The sequence below is a fragment of the Heptranchias perlo genome, chromosome 17 (genome assembly GCF_035084215.1).
Source record: "Heptranchias perlo isolate sHepPer1 chromosome 17, sHepPer1.hap1, whole genome shotgun sequence".
In the NCBI taxonomy this organism is placed as follows: Eukaryota; Metazoa; Chordata; class Chondrichthyes; order Hexanchiformes; family Hexanchidae; genus Heptranchias; species Heptranchias perlo.
In genome coordinates this window covers 42,634,699-42,654,289 of record NC_090341.1, presented here as the reverse complement: position 1 = coordinate 42,654,289, position 19,591 = coordinate 42,634,699, and the positions used below count along the sequence as shown (strand labels likewise).

General features: G+C 40.5%; 1 protein-coding gene across 1 annotated transcript in view; it reads right to left on the bottom strand.

Moving 5' to 3' along the window:
• Positions 1-646: 646 nt before the first annotated feature.
• Positions 647-19,591, bottom strand: part of lrrn1 (leucine rich repeat neuronal 1) — a 38,196-nt gene continuing 19,251 nt past the window's right edge. The window contains exons 2-3 of the mRNA XM_067998924.1: positions 12,305-12,369; positions 647-5,150 (exon numbers count right to left, since the gene is read on the bottom strand). Of these exons, the coding sequence (XP_067855025.1) occupies positions 2,751-4,901 (2,151 nt within the window). The 5' untranslated portion in view covers positions 4,902-5,150; positions 12,305-12,369 and the 3' untranslated portion in view covers positions 647-2,750. The remainder of the gene's footprint in view (positions 5,151-12,304; positions 12,370-19,591) is intronic.

The following is a 19,591-nucleotide window of genomic DNA, read 5'->3' as shown; positions in this document are numbered from 1 at the left end:
ACCTTAGCTTGTGTCTCTTTTCCATTTGACAATCGAAGTTTCAATATTGTGCTACAAATTCTGCCGGTCTCCTCTCCAGCATGAACCTGCAGAGGAGTAATTAATGATTCCATCTGGCTACTGGAAACTTTCTGACTGGTACAACAAATCAAACAATACTTTATGCATAAGTCCAATTAAATGGAAAAGATAATTTTTCCACAGTACAAGTTTCAATTTAGTGGTAGACTGTCCAATATGAACACTTCACATGTCCGTAATAAACATGAGTTTTCACAATGGACCAAATCATTCTTTAGCTCCATCAGACCATCTATAAATTAAATAAACCTATTTGCTCCAATACCAAAGTTAAAGACTGGGAATCAAAATGCAGAATTTGCCATTTCCAGCAAGACAAAAAGTGTCAAAATGTAACTTCAGTACATTAAATGAAAATTGTATTTTTCTTTTTGCCAACCAATTGGTGAAAGGGGTTTTGTATGATGGATATTTTTCCTTTCACGAGTTGATTTGCCATTTCAAGATGTCTGTTGGCCCCTCCCTTGAACAATAAAGAGAAAATCTCCATCGAGAATCCAGATAAAACACTTTAATCCTCAAGACTCAAGTCCTTCAGAACAAAGAAGTGATAGCCACCTGCGGATATTGTAAATCCCAAACGTTTATTAAAATCAAAGAATTTTAAAAACAGCGTACTGACATTTATGCTGTGCCAAACAACAATACCTGGGATTCAAACCACACGATAGACCTGGGAATCCTTTAATTGTTCTGTAAATAAGGTAAAGTAATAACAAAGATAAACAGATGGGTGCTGTCCATAGTGCTGAAATATAGAGGGCAATACATTTAGGGCCCTCTCAATCAGTGGTAAGATCACCCTTTGTTCTACTGAAGATAAATGGTGACATTTATAAATTTATCCTTCAAGACCTAAATATTGAGAGAATAGTCTTTGGATGACAGTGTAAAGATATCCTGATGAGTTATGTTTCAGCTGCATCATTTATTTCTTTGTTGGGGTGGTGGGGGGAGGTTAATGGTACAGTATATGCATTTATGTGACTATAGCTTGCTGTAGCTAATGGCCCATTCAACTGCTTGTTGACTCAGTGGGGAAAAGAACAGGCTCATTCATCAGTTCCCATTTTTCTGCATGTTTAGCTTAGACATTTCTTGTATACAGAGGGTTAGCTCTTTGGAGCCTGTCGATTGCCAAAATTGGGAAATCAATAGTCAATCGCAGTAAACCTACAAAACTATCTTTTGTGGTCTTAAAGATTGAAAAATATATAGTCAGAAATGTAAGATTAAATAAAGGTTAAATGCAGACTGACATTGCTACAGACACAAATTGATTAAACATTTTCATTGGCTTCTATTTCATCCAGTGAGGTCTCAAGCTGCTTCAGCAGTGATCACTAGGTTACAAACACCAATGCTAGCAGGAAATATGCCTCTAGAAAAGCAAGATACAAAATGCCTTTGGGTGGAGAGGAGGGTTAATTGTCTGCTATTGGGAGGCACTCCACTTAATTATCTTTTTGGCAAAAAAAAACATCCCAAAGCCTGTTGGGTTCAAGCAGTGGTCAACCCTTGGACCTTTGACTCAAGAAGATAGTGCGGTAAATATTAAAACCTGTCACCATTTTTATCCACATTAAGAGATTGAAGATGACTTAACCTCAGTTCCTACTGTTATGAACGTTATGCTTCATCAGTACAACCAGAGTCCCATTCCACAGTAACCTTTTTATCCATAATGATCCATTAAAGTTGCTAGCTGTCACACTCTACTATCAGTGATGAGCTTCACTTTTCTGCAATCAAGACAGAATTAGGGTCAAGCATCTCAATTTGTCAAATGTCACAAGGAGATGTAGGAAATCTGCAGAGACAATAGGCACAGCTTGAAAGAACACTTTAATCAGAGACTCAAAGCTCTATAAAAATCAAGATCAAAACTGTAATTTAATATAGTTTTGTCCTCATTTTACACTATACTTCTCACAATAAAATTCAATATTTTAAACTATAGATACTAAATGCAGTTAAAGAGACATTCAGAAAAATCTGGCAGCTAAAGTCCCTCAATAAATCACCTAAAATGTATCTTTTTATGTTGCGGTTTTTAAAGCACATTATTATTGTTTTTAACATTAACCACACATTTGTCTAAGGTAAATTGTCAAACTAGTTCAAGCAAAGAAGGCAAATAAAATTTACAAGTGTTTGGGCTTTCAAATTCCAAAATAAGCAAATTATAGTTGATACAACAATACAGTTTAGTTAGCTAACAGCATTCAATAGAAGAATGAAAGGGGTCTAATCCCATGCGTCAGCTTCAAGATTCTAAAAAACTATAACATGGAAGTGGATCAGTGCCCAATAGTTAAGATGAACAGCTTTTACTGAATGAGAACACCTCTGTGAAGGCTAGTCACTCCTTTAAAAACACAGGATGACTTGCACTGTCACCAATTTATATTGGGCATTCAGCAGTGAAGAGAGAAATCAAGCACAGCAACTGAGGCATTTTGCAAGATAAATGGAGCTGCCCTTTTTTTTTAATGTCCAACAAAGGCGATACGCTATACTAAAAGTCTTTGAAATATCCACCTGTCTTCACAGCTCTGCCACAAGTTAGCAAAGTCAAAATACAAAAAAGTTCAGAACTTTCACTTTTGCAGAAAAAAGCAAAAAAAGTCTCTGTGCTCCCTTTAACTAGAAGCAAAATTCCTCAAGAGTTACCACACATAGTAGCTTCTCGATGTGTCAACGGGTGTAGGCTTCACGTCGGAAGAGCCATCTTTTTCCTTCTCACTATCCCCTTCCCATAGATTTATAAGTGGTGGATAAAGCTCGTTCAAGGGAATGGAGGAGGTCTTCTGCATGTACTTCTTCAGCGAATGGTGGTAGTTCTTCCGCTTGAGGCGTTTTGCAATGTAAACAGCTATTGAGGTGATGCTAATGATGGCAAACATTGACCCCATTACCGCTGCCAGAGCCGTGCTTGTTCCCTGATCAGAAATGTCCAGCGAGAATGCCACACCCTTTGTAGTAACGTTGACACATGATTTCTGAGTCTGCTGGTGGATGTTAGATACAGTAAGACAGACCTCATACTCTGTGGAAGGTTGGAGATGAGTCAGGTTATATTCATGGACATCAACGGGAACCCTTGCAGTGTAAGTAATGTGAGGGTTATCAATCTTCATGGTGGCTGAAGACCACTTCAAATTGGAAGTCATGACATTTGAGTTCACTCTCCATGAAACCAAGATTGAGTGGGATTCGGCTTGCTTCACATAGATTTTCAGTACCTGAGTGCCATCTAGGAGCGTTCCATTAACTCGAATGGTTGCAACTCTTGTATCAGCTCCCTCCGAGTTCTGAGCAACACAAGTATATCGGCCAGAGTCCTCAATACGAATGTGAGAAACTTCGAGAGTCCCCTCATTGCTCAGCTTATATTTGTCTGACATGGTGTCCACTGTGATCTTACTTCCAAGCGGTGTGACCCAGTAGATTTCAGGTTCAGGCTCTGCCATAGCTCGACAATCTAAGGAAATTGTCATATCAACATCTACATTCAGATGATTTGGAAAGGTGTCATGCGCAATCATTGGAAGACACTGTTCAGCGGTCTCCTGCATGAGAACTTCTTTGACTTGCTGCCCTCTGTATTCCGGTGGCATAGCACAAAACATAGACTGAGGCTCCATGAACCGAATGGTCGTTTTGTTTGAATTCATCCATTGAATAACACAGTCACACCTGATGGGATTACTGTGAATGCTTACTTCACGTAGATTGGGAAGGGAATCCACAGTCTTGTGATACAGGGCATTTAATGCATTATTATTAAGCATCAGACTTTCAAGGGAAGGAACATCCCGAAATGCATAGCGATGAATGTATGACAATTTAGGGTTATTTGTAGCTTCCAATTTTGTAAGTTCAGGTAGGTTATCCAGCGCATATCTATCAATAGAAACAAGTTCAACCATATTGTTAATACCTAATTCTTTCAAGTGAAGCATATTTTTGAAGTCACCTTCTTGAATTTTATGAACAGGGTTCTTGTTCAAATCCAGGAATTTCAAGGCTGCCACCTTCTGAAGCGCAAGCTGAGGTACTCTTCCCAGTTTATTATCATAGAACGAGAGACTTTCTAGACTGTCCAATCCCACTAAAGCATTTCCAGGAATTTCCGTCAGTTCCATTCCTGCTAAAACCAGACTCCTCAGATTGTTTAGAGTTTTGAAGTTCATATCTAGAATGCCAATTACAGGATTTTCTCCAATCATAAGAATCTCCAAGTTAGGTGTAGATTCAAACCAACGGCTGTCAATCACTCGTAGTTTGTTGGAATTTAGGTGAAGTCTCAACAAATTCCTTAAGCCGGAAAAGGCATTAGCAGATATGCTATTAATCTGGTTGTGATTTATGTACAGTTCCTGGAGATTGGAGAGATCCTGTAAGCAATAATCAGGCATGTCTGCTATCTGGTTCTCCTCTAGGTGTAGAGTGGTGAGCTGAGTAAGGTTTGTCAGGCCTACATCTTGAATATTGGTAAAATTATTTTGAGAGAGGTCAAGCTCTGTGAGATTAAACATTTGCTCAAATTCATCGATTGTCTTGGCAATATTGTTGCTCTGAAGCAAGAGCACCTGGGTGTCTGCAGAAAGATTGCTAGGAATTCTGGTCAACCGAAGATCATTGCAGTCCACAGTCGCGGCTTCTCTGTATGTTGACTGTGGCGTGAACCATGGCCGGATTTCACACACACACAACTGAGGGCATTCATTATGCTGCACAGAAGCTTCAATTAGACAAAAAGTTAGAAAACCCATCATTACATGACAAATGGGTGAACAGACACTCTTTTTAGCCATGTTTTTTTTTTGAAATTCCTTGATACTAATGACAAGTTATCAAGGGACTTAATGCTTGAAGGAAGTTAACTGTCGGATGAAGGCGGCAATTCAGCAGGAAATAGTGCGCTGGGTATGGTAGGATATCCGGTACTTTTGACAATGAGTTTCCAATGTGCTGGGAATTATCTTGATCCTCAGTTGTTCTTTCGTTACAGGTACATGAACAAAGCTTTAGTCAGGCCAAATACATCTTGATACCAACAGCATCTGCAAGACATGAAAGAAAATCTGACTGTAGCATCTTTTAGGAGTGTAGAATATAGATATTGAGATTCTACAGCTTGACTATACTTAATGGTTTTGAAAAAAAATGCACATTGTGGAACATGGAAAAATTCAATTTACATATAAACCATATTTTAGAAATGACAATTTGTAAATAAATGTTTAGACATTTCTTCTGGTTTCTGTACATTGATTCAATCCACTTGTAGTCTTAGATACTTTGCTTTTAACAGTACAATGGCATTGATAATTCTGGATTGATAGTTATGGAAACTTTTGTAATATCTATATTTCATATTAATTTACAGAATATTTAGGGAGTAAAACTTTCCATTTGTTTTTCTTTCTTCATTTATTTGGCTATTTTTAAACTTTTTCACCAATATTTAGCTACTCTCATCTTCCTTTTCAGAATCATCCCGCACCTCTGGCATTCTCCACCCAAGTCAGCAAACAGGCTACTCTTTCATACTGCCAAGCAGCTGTGCAGTTATTAAATACCTGGAAACAGTTTGCATAAGAAACATACAAAATAGGAGCAGGAATAGGCCATTTGGTCCTCTGAGCCTGTTCCGCCATTCAATATGATCATGGCTGATCCTCTCTCTCAATACAATATTCCTGCTCTCTCCCCATACCCCTTGATGCCTTCTGTGTCTAGAATTCTATGTATCTATCTCCTTCTTAAATATATTCAGTGACTTGGCCTCCACAGCCTTCTGTGGTAGAGAATTCCACAGGTTCACCACCCTCAGAAGAAATTTCTCATCATCTCAGTCCTAAATGTCCTGCCCCGTATCCTGAGACTGTGACCCCTCATTCTAGACCCCTCCAGCCAGGGGAAACATCCTCCCAGTTGCAAAGTATTTTAAATTAGTTTCATTGCCTTGCCCTACTGAATTAACTTTAAAAAAAACTATCAAAGAGTGATCAGAATGGGATGGATTACCAGTCCCAATGGTGCAAGGCAGCTAGACAGAGTGACACAATTACATAGAGTTTCTCTCCTCCCCCAAGGAGAATCTCAGCCTGTGTTAAACTACCTTAAACCCCAGCAACTCCTGCAACAAAAACTGAAAATGCTGTAAACACTGCAAACTAAGGTAAATTGACCTCAATTTTCATACCTTCCCTTGTTGGTGCAAGCCTTGGCTCAGTGGCAGCATTCTTGCCTCTGAGTCAGAAGCCCCACTCCAGGACACAAGCACATAATCTAGGCTGAATGGTAGCACTCTCGCCTCGGAGTTGGAAGGTTGTAGGTTCAAAAGGCATCAAGGGGTATGGGGAGAGAGCGGGAATATGGTCTTAGGAACATAGGAACAGGAGTAGGCCATTCAGCCCCTCGTGCCTACTCCATCATTTGATAAGATCATGGCTGATCTGTGATCTAACTCCATATACCTGCCTTTGGCCCATATCCCTTAATACCTTTGGTTGCCAAAAAGCTATCTATCTCACATTTAAATTTAGCAATTGAGCTAGTATCAATTGCCGTTTGCGGAAGAGAGTTCCAAACTTCTACAATCCTTTGTGTAGACATGTTTTCTAATCTCGCTCCTGAAAGGTCTGGCTCTAATTTTTAGACTGTGCCCCCTACTCCTAAAATCTATTGAGAGAGAGGATCAGCCATGATCATATTGAATGGCGAAGCAGACTCGAAAGGCCAAATGGCCTACTCCTGCTCTCTATGTTTCAAGCCCCACTCCAGGGACTTGAACATACAATCTAGGCTAGCACTTCAGTGCACTACTGTGGCAGTACTGCACTGTCAGAGGTGCTGTCCTTTGCATGAGATGTTCAAACAAGGCTCCATCTGCCCTCTCAGGTGGACATAAAAGATCCCACGGTGCTATTTGAAGGTGATGAGGGGAGATCTCCTGGCCATCATCTGTCAATCAACCAACACCTAAAACAGATGATCTGGTTATTCAAAAGCAAAATACCGCAGATGCTGGAAATCTGAATTAAACAGAAAATGCTGGAGAAGCTCAGCAAGTCAGGCAACATCTGTGAAGAAAGAAACAGAGTTAATGTTTCAGGTCGAAGAACTTTCATCAGAACTGGAAGATATTAAGAGTTAAAGTTTTTAAGCAAGTACAGGGAAAGGGGGGGGGGTGGGTGGGGGGAGGAGGAGAGGAAAGAACAAAAAGGGAAGGTCTGTGATTAGGTAGAGGGCACGAGTGATTAAATAACAAAAGGAATGATGGTTCAAGCAAGGAAGGTGGTAATGGAACAGGTTAAGAAACAAAAGATTGATCAGGAGTAGCTGTAAACGGCAGCAGCAGAACCATTACCAGCAGCTGCTGACCGAAAAAATGGGAGCAGTGGTTATGATCTGAAGTTATTGAAATCAATGTCGAGTCCGGAAGATTGTAAAGTCTGGTTATTTATTTCATTGGTGTTTGTGGGATGTGTGTACAAATTAGCTGCTGCATTTCCCTACATCACAACTGCACTTCAAAAGTGAAATTTGATTTGTGGTGAAATATAAAAATTTGAAGGCTACAGCCTACAAAATGGCCAACTGATACCTATGTTACATTTGATGGAATTAAAACTATTTCTATTGGGTTTACGTGCCCTCTATTTCAAGGGCACATCTGAGGAATATACTTTCTTTTGATAATTAATTATTCTCACTCCATTTCACCTTGAAATAAATGTAATCCCTAATAGTGGCCAAATTTATTTTTAAAATATTGAGCTTGAATGCTGCAGAGAATTTTAATGACCTAATGTGAGATTGCACAGCCAACTACTTTAAGGTGAGGAAACTATAATGATTTTATAGACAATTAAAATGTGTAACAAACCATCCCTATGAGTACAAACAGAAAATGTTAGTAGTATCCATTCAGGCACTACAAATGTAATTATCTTAAAATACCAAAAGAAACCCACTTCAGTTAGTATGGAATAGAACAAGAACCAGTGACAATTTAAATGATGTCATCGATTTGGAAATATTTGAGCCAACTTAAAATCCATCACCAAAATGCAAGGGAAAATCAAAGCAGATTAAAATATACCATCCCAGTTGGACATTGAAGTGTGTGCAATATATCTTTAAAAAGCCAATCAATTTTACCTATCCCTTGTCAGTAGTAAAGCCAGCATTCTGTACACATCCCTACAAAAAAACAATCCCAACACTGAATTGGTTTGGTTTCTCAATAACATTTGTTACCCAACAATCTTCAATAATGAATGTCACTTCAACTCCTTCTGGTTGGTGTTTTTCCACCCCAGTTAGAGCTAATTTTCCTTTCAACAGATATTCTTCTTTTATAGATGGTTCAGCTTTATTGCATCTGCTTTACTGAAGCCTTGGGGCATTTCAAACTGAGATGACTGCATAACCAATGCAGTCCTAATTCCCGCTTTGGAAACCATTATTGTAATGATTATATTCACATTTGAATTACAGATGGCAGGTCGCACTTCACAACAGAATGAAAGCGGTTCCACACCTCTAATGGGCAAGTATGGAATGAGGTTGTGCTCTCTGCTCATTTATTATTGGCCTGATTAGTCTGCAAGTGTGATGGTGGCCCACAAGTCAGGTCTTAGTATTAAATATTTCTACATGCAAGACAGACTGGGACTTTATTCCCTGGAGAGTAGGAGGTTAAGGGGTGATCTTATAGAAGTCTATAAAATAATGAGGGGCATAGATAAGGTCGATAGTCAAAATCTTTTCCCAAAGGTAGGGGAGTCTATAACGAGGGGGCACAGATTTAAGGTGAGAGGGGAGAGATACAAAAGGATCCAGAGGGGCAATTTTTTCACTCAAAGGGTGGTGAGTGTCTGGAACGAGCTGCCAGAGGCAGTAGTAGAGGCGGGTACAATTTTGTCTTTTAAAAAGCATTTGGACAGTTACATGGGGAAGATGGGTATCGAGGGATATGGGCCAAGTGCAGGCAATTGGGACTAGCTTAGTGGTATAAACTGGGCGACATGGACATGTTGGGCCGAAGGGCCTGTTTCCATGTTGTAACTTCTATGATTCTATGATTCTATGATTCTATAATATCTACTGGCATGGAATGGTGATCAATGGGTGGGTGGGTTGACACCTGATGTTCTGTTTTATTGTGTTTTTTTTTAAAAAGTCATGTATTTAGTAGAAAATCCTATAGCCTGATCTGTTGCGTGTTTTTTCCTACAGTTTCTCTACTGAGCAATCTCAAAACAGTGATGCCACCAATGCACTGAATATACATTTAAGGCAACGGACATAAAATCGAAAGACTTGCATTTATCTAGCACCTTTCACGACTTCAGGATGTCCCAAGGTGCTTTCCAGCCAATGAAGTACTTTTGAAGTTATAACGTAGGAAACGCAGCAGCCAATTTGCACACAAGGTCCCACAAATATTAATGCGATAATGACCAGATAATCTGTTTTAGTGATGTTGGTTGAGGGATAAATATTAGTCAGGACACTGGGGAGCACTACCCTGCTCTTCTTCGAATAGTGCCATGGGATCTTTTACATCCACCTGAGGGCAGATGGGGCTTCGGTTTAACATCTCATCCGAAAGACGGCACCTCTGACTGTGCAGCACTCCCTCATTATTCTACTGAGGTGTCAGCCTAGATTTTAGGCTCATGTCTCTGGAGTGGGGCTTAAACCCACAACCTTCTGACTCGGACGAGAGTGCTACCAACTGAGCCATAGTTGACAACTAAATATTACGCATACACCGATAGCTATGTAATTCATGTGTTTTGGAAGGGATGATTAACTTAGCCACTCCAAGAGCTCTGCTTATTTGCATTGAGCATCAGGCAGCAAATGACCCGAATGTTTCCTAAGGGAAAGCCTAAAAGCCCCCCTGGGTGCAACAGCATTGTAACATGAGCTTTAGTGGTTAGACCAAACTATGGCACTTGTTACTATAAACACTGACCTTTTGTTTAACTAATTGTAGGTCTCATTACAATTATGTTCTAAATCACAGAAGCACTTTGAAAACATTAGACCCTTTTATTTAATTCTCTACCAGGCCTGCAGCAGTAACAATACACACTTCTTCACACCATCAATATGCCAACCTTTTGTTTAAAAAAAATCATTGCTCACGCATCTGCATCTGTAAAGATTCATTTAATAGGTTGAAGGGACAAGAAAGATGGGATGGTGCCTCACTATTCTAAAAGCAATAAAAAAAGATTAAAATGTTACGGTAAATAGGTGCCTGACATTTACTTATACAATGAAGGTTTTTTTCTGTGCATTCAAAATGGTTCTTCATGACAAAACACTATAGTTATAAAAACTGCATTTTAAAAAAAGGTGTCCAAACAAGTATGATATATGCCAATGAAAGAGGAAAACAAACTCACTTCTATTGATTTCATAGTCATCTTTTTTCCTGGCCTATTTGACTGGACTTTTAAGCTTTACTGATAAATTTAAAACGGAAATCGACAGTTTCCTCGAAGTAAAGGGAATTAGGGGTTACGGGGAGTGGGCAGGAAATTGGACATGAATTTAGATTTGAGGTTAGGATCAGATCAGCCATGATCTTATTGAATGGCGGAGCAGGCTCGAGGGGCCGATTGGCCTACTCCTGCTCCTATTTCTTATGTTCTTATGATCTTATGCTTTCTTTAAGATTTTTACCCATCGTGGTGGAAGTAAAACAAAGTCTCTCCTGAGAAGTTTGATTATTATAAAATCTAAAAGTTATGTTTTTCATATTAAGCAGTTGGGATAGGATTAACAAATTTATACAAGTGACAAGTAGTAAAAATCTCAAAGAAAGCAAAAGATCAGTAAAGCTTAAAAGTCTAGTAAAATAGGCCAGGATAAAAGGATAACCAAGAAATCAATAGAAGTGAGTATGTTTTCCCCTTTCATTGGCGTATCTCATTCTTGTTTGGACACTTCTTTTAAAACTGCAGTTTTTATAACCATAGCATTTTGTTATAAAGAACCATCAATTGTGTAAAAATACACCAATGAAAATCAGTTTAATTTTGCATTGTTATTGCCAGTTATGACATGCAAAGGCTGGGTTGAATTAATCTGGATTACCCTGCAGTTATAGCAAAAATATGCCAAGAAATTGCAGTTATTGTGTAAGATGAGCAATGTGTTTATAATGGTCTTTACTTGAAAGTATCTTGTTACTATCTTTGATTCAAAAGTATTTCCAGGAAATGGGTTTGAACTTGGAGGCCCAGTGATTTCATACAAAAAGCACAGCTAGTTCTGGATCAATCTTAACCAACACACGATCTATCGCTGTACAAAGTTTGCACAGTATTTTTCAATATACAACACAAAGTAGAAAACCTAACAGATCATAGATTAATACCACATCAGTGACTCCTGTAAATCTACGATGAAACAAGAAGCATACCCAAAGTATTTGTATTATATTGAGAAGGGTCTGAACATGCGATTGTGATATTAAGTGTTTTCTGTATTACATAGAATTTACAGCACAGAAACAGGCCATTCGGCCCAACAGCTCTATGCCGGTGTTTATGCTCCACACGAGCCTCCTCCCACCTTACTTCATCTCGCCTATCAACATATTGAGCAGCGACTATACTGCTTTATACCAGGGTACAAAACAAGCCATTAATGTGAATTTATCTGCAATTTAAATATCATTCTTTTAAAATGATTTCATTCAGCTTTAAAATGGGACAGTTCATTGTGAATAATGACTTTCATTTATATAGCGCCTTTAACATAGTGAAAACGTCCCAAGGCGCTTCACAGGAGCATTATCAAACAAAATTTGACACCGAACCACACAAGGAAATATTAGGACAGGTGACCAAAAACTTGGTCAAACATGTGGGTTTTAAAGAGAGTCTTAAAGTGTGGGGGAGGGGGGTTAAAGAGAGAGGGGAAGAGGAGGTAGAGAGGGAATTCCAGAGCTTATGGCTTAGGCAGCTGAAGGCACGGCCACCAATGGTGAAGCGATGAAAATCGGAGATGCGCAAGAGGCCAGAATTGGAGGAGCACTGAGATCTTGGAGGGTTGCGGGGCTGGAGGAGGTTACAGAGATAGGGAGGGGCGAGACCATGGAGGGATTTGAAAACAAGAATTTTTAAATCGAGGCATTGCCGGACCGGGAACCAGTGTAGGCCAACATAGTGAATAAAACACTTACTGACAATCTTGCTTGTAAATACGCAGTTCAAGAGTGTCACAGTCTGGTGATCAGCCAGGAATCTGCTGTTAAAATAGACAGTGGTAAGTAATTTAAAATCAACATTGGTACATTTTCAATATTGAGAAAAGTAAATATGACAGTTACGATGTGTTAATTATAACAACCGACATCAGCAAGTAACTAGAAAGTTTTGCTTGCTCAATGTTATTTGTTTCTCGGGATGCCTCAGCAAGTTTAGCCAAACACACCTGGAAGATTCCAGGATTGATCCTCGAGTTTGTGCCAAGTTAGCTGATCTCAGCTGGGATGACATTAGAGGTGCGATAACTGGCCTCAGTGGCCCAGGTTGGGGCAGGCGAGGGAAGAGGAAATTGGGCAATGTTCCTACTTCTGTTTTCTATCCAGTGACCCCTGCTTGAAGTGCTCACATGTGATGGGATCAAGTTCAACTGCAATTCCCTCCCCCACCAACAGTGAATAGACTGTTGACACTCACTGCCAAGACTCGCATGTAAATGATGTTAATCACTAACAAGTCCTGTCATTTCTAATTACTATTCTATTAAAAATATAGGGTAGATTTTTGGCAAATTAAAAGTAAAACTTGCACAATAACAGAGCAGCCAACTTTATGCTAACCATTTTTGAGTAGGGCCAAGCCCCTGGAATTTCCCTGACTTTATCCCATAATTAAATAAGCAGATGAACTCCCAGCCCAAATTGGGTGTGGCCCTGCGAGATCGTCAAAAGGCAGGGGGGCTGCGGAAATTGCTCACAGCAGCCCTATAGAGCTGCTGGTTCAACTAAATGGATGATTGATAAAAATTAGTTCATGGGATGTGGGCGTTGCTGGCGAGGCCGGCATTTATTGCCCATCCCTAATTGCCCTCGAGAAGGTGGTGGTGAGCCTCCTTCTTGAACCGCTGCAGTCCGTGTGGTGAAGGTTCTCCCTCAGTGCTGTTAGGTAGGGAGTTCCAGGATTTGGACCCAGCGATGATTAAGGAATGGCGATATATTTCCAAGTCGGGATGGTGTGTGGCTTGGAGGGGAACGTGCAGGTGGTGGTGTTCCCATGTGCCTGCTGCTCTTGTCCTTCTAGGTGGTAGAGGTCGCGGGTTTGGGAGGTGCTGTCGAAGAAGCCTTGGCGAGTTGCTGCAGTGCATCCTGTGAACAGTACACACTGCAGCCACTGTGCGCCGGTGGTGAAGGGAGTGAATGTTTAGGGTGGTGGATGGGGTGCCAATCAAGCGGGCTGCTTTGTCCTGGATGGTGTTGAGCTTCTTGAATGTTGTTGGAGCTGCACTCATCCAGGCAAGTGAAGTGTATTCCATCACACTCCTGACTTGTGCCTTGTAGATGGTGGAAAGGCTTTGGGGAGTCAGGTGGTGAGTCACTCACCGCAGAATACCCAGCCTCTGACCTGCTCTTGTAGCCACAGTATTTATATGGCTGGTCCAGTTAAGTTTCTGGTCAATGGTGACACCCAGGATGTTGATGGTGAGGGATTTGGCGATGGTAATGCCATTGAATGTCAAGGGGAGGTGGTTAGACTCTCTCTTGTTGGAGATGGTCATTGCCTGGCACTTGTCTGGCGCGAATGTTACTTGCCACTTATGAGTCCAAGCCTGGATGTTGTCCAGGTATTGCTGCATGCGGGATTGGACTGCTTCATTATTTGAGGGGTTGCAAATGGAATTGACCATTTAAATGTGATCATTTAAAGGTGAGTAGCCGCATATAGACGCAGGAATTTTTCACTCAGCCTTTAAAAAGGTAGTAAATACTTAAAATGGATTCTTCAGTCTTTCCGAAAGCTGTTAGTGGCTACCCAAAGCCAGTGGTTGGAACAATAAATGGTGGAGGCAGGAAATGCAGTCAATGGGCAAGTCATTGAGCAGCAGAGAGTCAGAACCCTGTTTGACCGCTAGTGAAATGGATCTACTGTTAAATGAGGTCGGGTACTAGGAGGGTTGCTCTGTTTGCAACCCTTCCCAGAAGACAGAATTGCTACATGCCTGACAGAAAGTAGTAGTGAAACAAATAAGGGTAGAGGTGACCTTGAGTGTTATTGACAGTGCCGTCCCAATTGTACAATATGACTGGAGGTGTCCTTGCAACTGACACCATAGGCTTGCAACGGACACCATACTGACCCGGAGCTTGCAGAGCCCGTTCATGATGGTCATTTCTAGGTAGATGTAGCAGAGCCTGCAGATATAGTTGATGGCATTATATTGGGTGGGGCAGTCCAGATGTGGTGCCCTGGCATGCCTTCTTTCATCTTGTACAATGCCAGCTATGTAATACTACAATTGGGGCATTTACAAAATCAATTCCCATCATTAAATTGAACAGCACTTGCCGATAGCTAGGGTTGTCTCACTAAGATGCCTTGTAGCTCCTTCAACTACCATGAAAGTTTGTCTTGTAGGAGCTTCTTTTTCATGTTTCTTTTTTTTTTTAAGTTCTTTCCCCGGTCTGCTGAAGTCTTGTAAATGCAGCAATTACAGTTCACCTTCCATTGAATTAGCAGACAATAGCTGGCTAGTTTAGACTTCACATAAACATCATCTTGGAAAAATAAAAGCTCCCCTCCCCACAAAAAGGTTTTTAAAAAAAAATATGCAGTCTCAGATCCATTCCAAATGCGCGTTCCCAGCTCAATCCTTGCCCAAGAACATGGCCATGATGTGGAGATGCCGGTGATGGACTGGGGTGGACAAATGTAAGGAATCTTACAACACCAGGTTATAGTCCAACAGTTTTATTTGAAAATCACAAGCTTTCGGAGGCTTTCTCCTTCGTCAGGTGAGTGTGACTCACCTGACGAAGGAGAAAGCCTCCGAAAGCTTGTGATTTTCAAATAAAACTGTTGGACTATAACCTGGTGTTGTCAGATTCCTTACAAGAACATGGCAGTAGGCTTCATTTAAATACCTTATGATAGTTAATTGAAGCTCTGGCACATTTCTGGTAACGAAACTTCGAGGTGGTCTAAAATACCTGCCAGAACATTACACTCTGCGTGAAAGTGGCACAGATCCGACTAGATGGACCATAGCCCAATTTTTTGGTCCTCCAGCAAGTGTATTGCTCTTGCACCACTGGTCTCAGGATTGGAAAATCTACCCTTAATACATTTTGAAGTTGGGCAAGCTTCTTGAAAAGAAAATGCATTTCTATTACAGCTTACAGGCTTCCCTTCAAATTGTAATTTAAATCCTGAGAATATTTCTTTTTTCTCCTGTTCCAAAGCGCTGGAGTTGAATTTTGCTCCTTTTCTGTCCCAGACTCAGTCAAGGAGTGACATATAATGAAGTTATACAAGAGAAAAGCAGAGCTGCAAAAAGGTTATCATATAAATGGATTTTTTGACTTTGTTAAATTAATTGGTTGCAATTTCAAATACAGGAACCTTCAGTTTTTCAAATGTAGACTTGCCGTCACTGTCATGTGCAGCAATCGACTTTGAAAGGAAAAGAATTGTCATTATGATTTCCTGAAGATTCATAACTGTCAAAGAAAACGTTCACAAAAAAGTGTTCCAATATCACGTAGCTCAGCCTGTAGCTGATGATTGAGCTGCTTTGATGCTGAAGTAATTAAAATGGTGTTTATTTGGATTGATTGCATATTCCTCAAGGTGGGGGGCAGGGGGGTTTAAATACTTATCCTGTGAAACTACGCATGACATCATATTAGTTCAATCGAAATGAAGACATTTCAGGTGCAAAACAAAACACGCAGCAGCATGGTGGCATACCACATCAGCACTTAGTGAAACACAGTAGTGGCATGCAGCAGCCCACATCCATCTTGTCCAGCTCATTGTTGGAAGCACAGATTTGTGCATTCCTGATTTCCTTCACTCCACCATTGGTGGCCGAGCTTTCAGCTGCCTAGGCCCCAAGCACTGGATCTCCCGCCAACCCCCCACACCCCCACTCCACCTTGCCCTCCTCCTTTAAGATGCTCCTTAAAACCTACCTCTTTGACCAAGCTTTTGGTCACGTGTAGCTTGGTGTCAAATTGTCTGTAAACGCTCCTGTGAAGCACCTTGGGACATTTTACTACATTAAAAAGGTGCTATTTAAATGAAAGTTGTTGTTGAATAGAGGGAGAGAGTAAAAACCACAGGTTCGGTCAACTGAGGACTGCTCTTGTGCACCTCCCAGTGGCCAGCAACAGAGTGGCATTGCCAAAAGCCTGGGAATTTTTCTCTTCACGGGGAAAGTGAATGTGTCACAGGTAGATGTTGGGAGGGGAAGATCAAATTAACACCCAAATAAAAACAATGGTATATTATAAAAATACTCATGTTCTCAGTGTATTTAAATTAAACACAGGTTGAATTGCACAACCCCACCATTAATATATGTTGTGTGTAAAGTAGGAATGTGGAACTAATGAAAGGTCTAATTAGAAAAAAACAAGTGCAAGTTATTTTAATACAGTTAACGCTTGCTGACATTACATAGAATTAACAGAACAGAAACAAGCCATTCGGCCTATCTGATCCATGCTGGTGTTTCTGCTCCACATGAGCTTCCTCCCACCCCTCTTTACCTAACTGTCCCAGCATAACCTCTACTCCTTTCATAAATGATGCTTTGAAGTTGAAATGCACTCAAGCTATTTAAAATCTTAACTTCATGTACAACAAAATGACGAGATGTGGGGGAATTGACTCTCTGTATTGGCTAAAAGGATGTTATTAACTGAAAAGTGGTTGCATTAAATTGTTGCTGATGTGAGCACAAGGACTAAATTAAAGCAATCGTACACTGTAAACTGAGTTGAGCTGTTTTGAAGACAAGAATCAAGCTAAATTACTTGTAGAATTTTATGATGTATGAAGATATATTCTTCTCATGGAAAAAGAGTCATGTGTCAAGCATTTAAACCCAGCCGGGATGACACTAGGATCACGGGGTCATTGGGGTTTTTTTTTTCACACTGGCAGATGGAGTCCTTCAGCAGCTGAACTGCCAGTGAGCATCATCCACAATGGAAACTTAATTGCTAGTGAAATAGCACTCTGTGCGTAGCCTCTGGGACCTTGGTTTCAATCTAGCCCAAAAGTGTGCCCTTGCTGCTGGCTGTAAGGGTTCTCTGGGCAAAATGAGTTTGAGCAGTCTCTACCCAGCTCCTAATGGGCATGGGGTCACAGCACAAAACTGGCACTGATTAGGCACTCTCATTCAGAATGGCCATGAGGTGTGGGGACCAGAGAGGTCACATTACCCTAATCAGGTGCTTTTCTAAGGTTGGGGTTAAGGCACATTGTCCTGATGCTCCCAAAATTGGGAAAGGACATCCCTCATCTTGATAAGCATCAAGCTGCATTCTCCACCAACACCCCCACCCCACCCAAAAAAAAATCTCCAATACCTATACTTCCATTTTGGTGGAGTACAACAGAAAAGCAAAAAAAAATCAGCATTTTCTAGGTGGAAATACAAAACAATGTAATTGCTCCTCCCATTCAGGGTTATGTGTCCCACCCAAAATTATAATAAATCTCCACTAATCCTTTTAAAAGGTCAGGAGCTTTTACATTAGCTGCAGCAGTTCCTTTCGCAGTAACTGGAACAGCACGAGGCATTGAGTATTGCTTTCGTTCAGGTGTATCAGCAGGGGTGAAGATGGCATATTTCTGACACAGCTGCATCAATGGCCTAACTATACTTAGCAACAAATTGTGACATTTATTCTCTTTGTATTTCTAGGGCCGCTAATCTCCAGCTGCGATAACAGCAATTGTGAGGTTATATTTAAACAACGATAAATTATCTTTGCAGTCTTTGAAGATGCAATGAAGGGGATTGCTTCAATTTATTAAGTCAGCCATTTCAGTAGGCTCTCATTGAAAACAATGAAATCGTATTACACGGTTATAAACCAAGGTATTCAGGCTAAAGATTAGATAATTGGACTGTTCTCTTCCCCACTATTTATCGAAAAAAGCTAATGAGCTGTGACAGATATCCTATCTTACTTCCTCCCAATGAAACTATTATTCAAAATTAATAGACTACCTACCAAGAGATTAATAGAAAAGATGGGCATTAATCATGAAGATGTATGCTAAGGCATTATAAAAACTATCAATTTCTTGAAAACCAATAGGCCATATCATTGGTTACAAGTAAGGGGTGGCCTGGAGAACATTGACTTCTTGTAAAATTTGTGGAATCCATTCTCTGGAGCTTGCACAGCCTTTCCCTTTTCTTGCTCCTTCCACAACACATTGCTGGAAAGCAAGATTGAGAAGGGCTCTTGGTGCACTAAGAGGTTAGTCATATCACACTGCACCTCCATCATTAGTCACAACAAGTCCTCCATCTGTTCACCAGCTCTGTGGAATCCTGATGAGGTGTCCTGCCAAGCGTACCAGATAGCATTTCAGGTGGACAAATCTCCTTGGACCATCTGCTTCCTGTTATTGTGCAGTCAACAAGAATCGTACCACCCATCAAAAAAATGTAAACACGGGCTCCTTTCCAGATTATGAACACAAAATATGATCAATTTTAACAAGTAAATCAAAAATAAACATTCAACATAAAAATATTCCAGATGAATTCATCTTTAGAAATTAACATTTCAGTTCAGAATCTGATTTTGGATGCAATTTCTATTGGGCTTTAATTAAGGAAGGCAACCATCTCAAGCAATGTTCAGGGATTTAATGCAATTTATAAAATATACTTTTTAATTAATATCAATACCAAGGTGTCAGCCTTTGTTCAGTGATAGCATTCTCACCTCTGAGTCTAATGGGGTAGGTGCAAGCCCCACTCTGGGACTTGAGCACATTATCTAGACTGACACTGCAGTGCGGCTCTGGGGGAGTGCGGCACTGTCAGAGGTTCTGTCTTTCAGATGAGACGTTAAGCTGGAGCCCCAGCTTCCTTCTTGGATGGGCGTAAACATCCCATGGCACCATTCAAAGAACACGGGGACTTCTCCTGATGCCCTGGCTAACATTTATCCCTCAGCCAACACCACCAAAAACAGATTAACTGGTCTCATTGCTGTTTGAGCGACTTTGCTGTTCGCAAATTGGCTGCCGCATTTGCCAACAAAGCAAGTGACTACACATCAATTCATTGGATGAAAAGCATTGGGAAGTCTTGAGGATGTGAAAAGTGCTATATAAATGCAAGTGCTTTTGTTCCTTTCAATGTAAAAAGTCAAGTTTTCTCTAAGTCCTTGAATAAATGCTGAATTGCATTGTCCAAATTTTATCATAGAAAGAAAAAGAACAAACTTGTATTTATG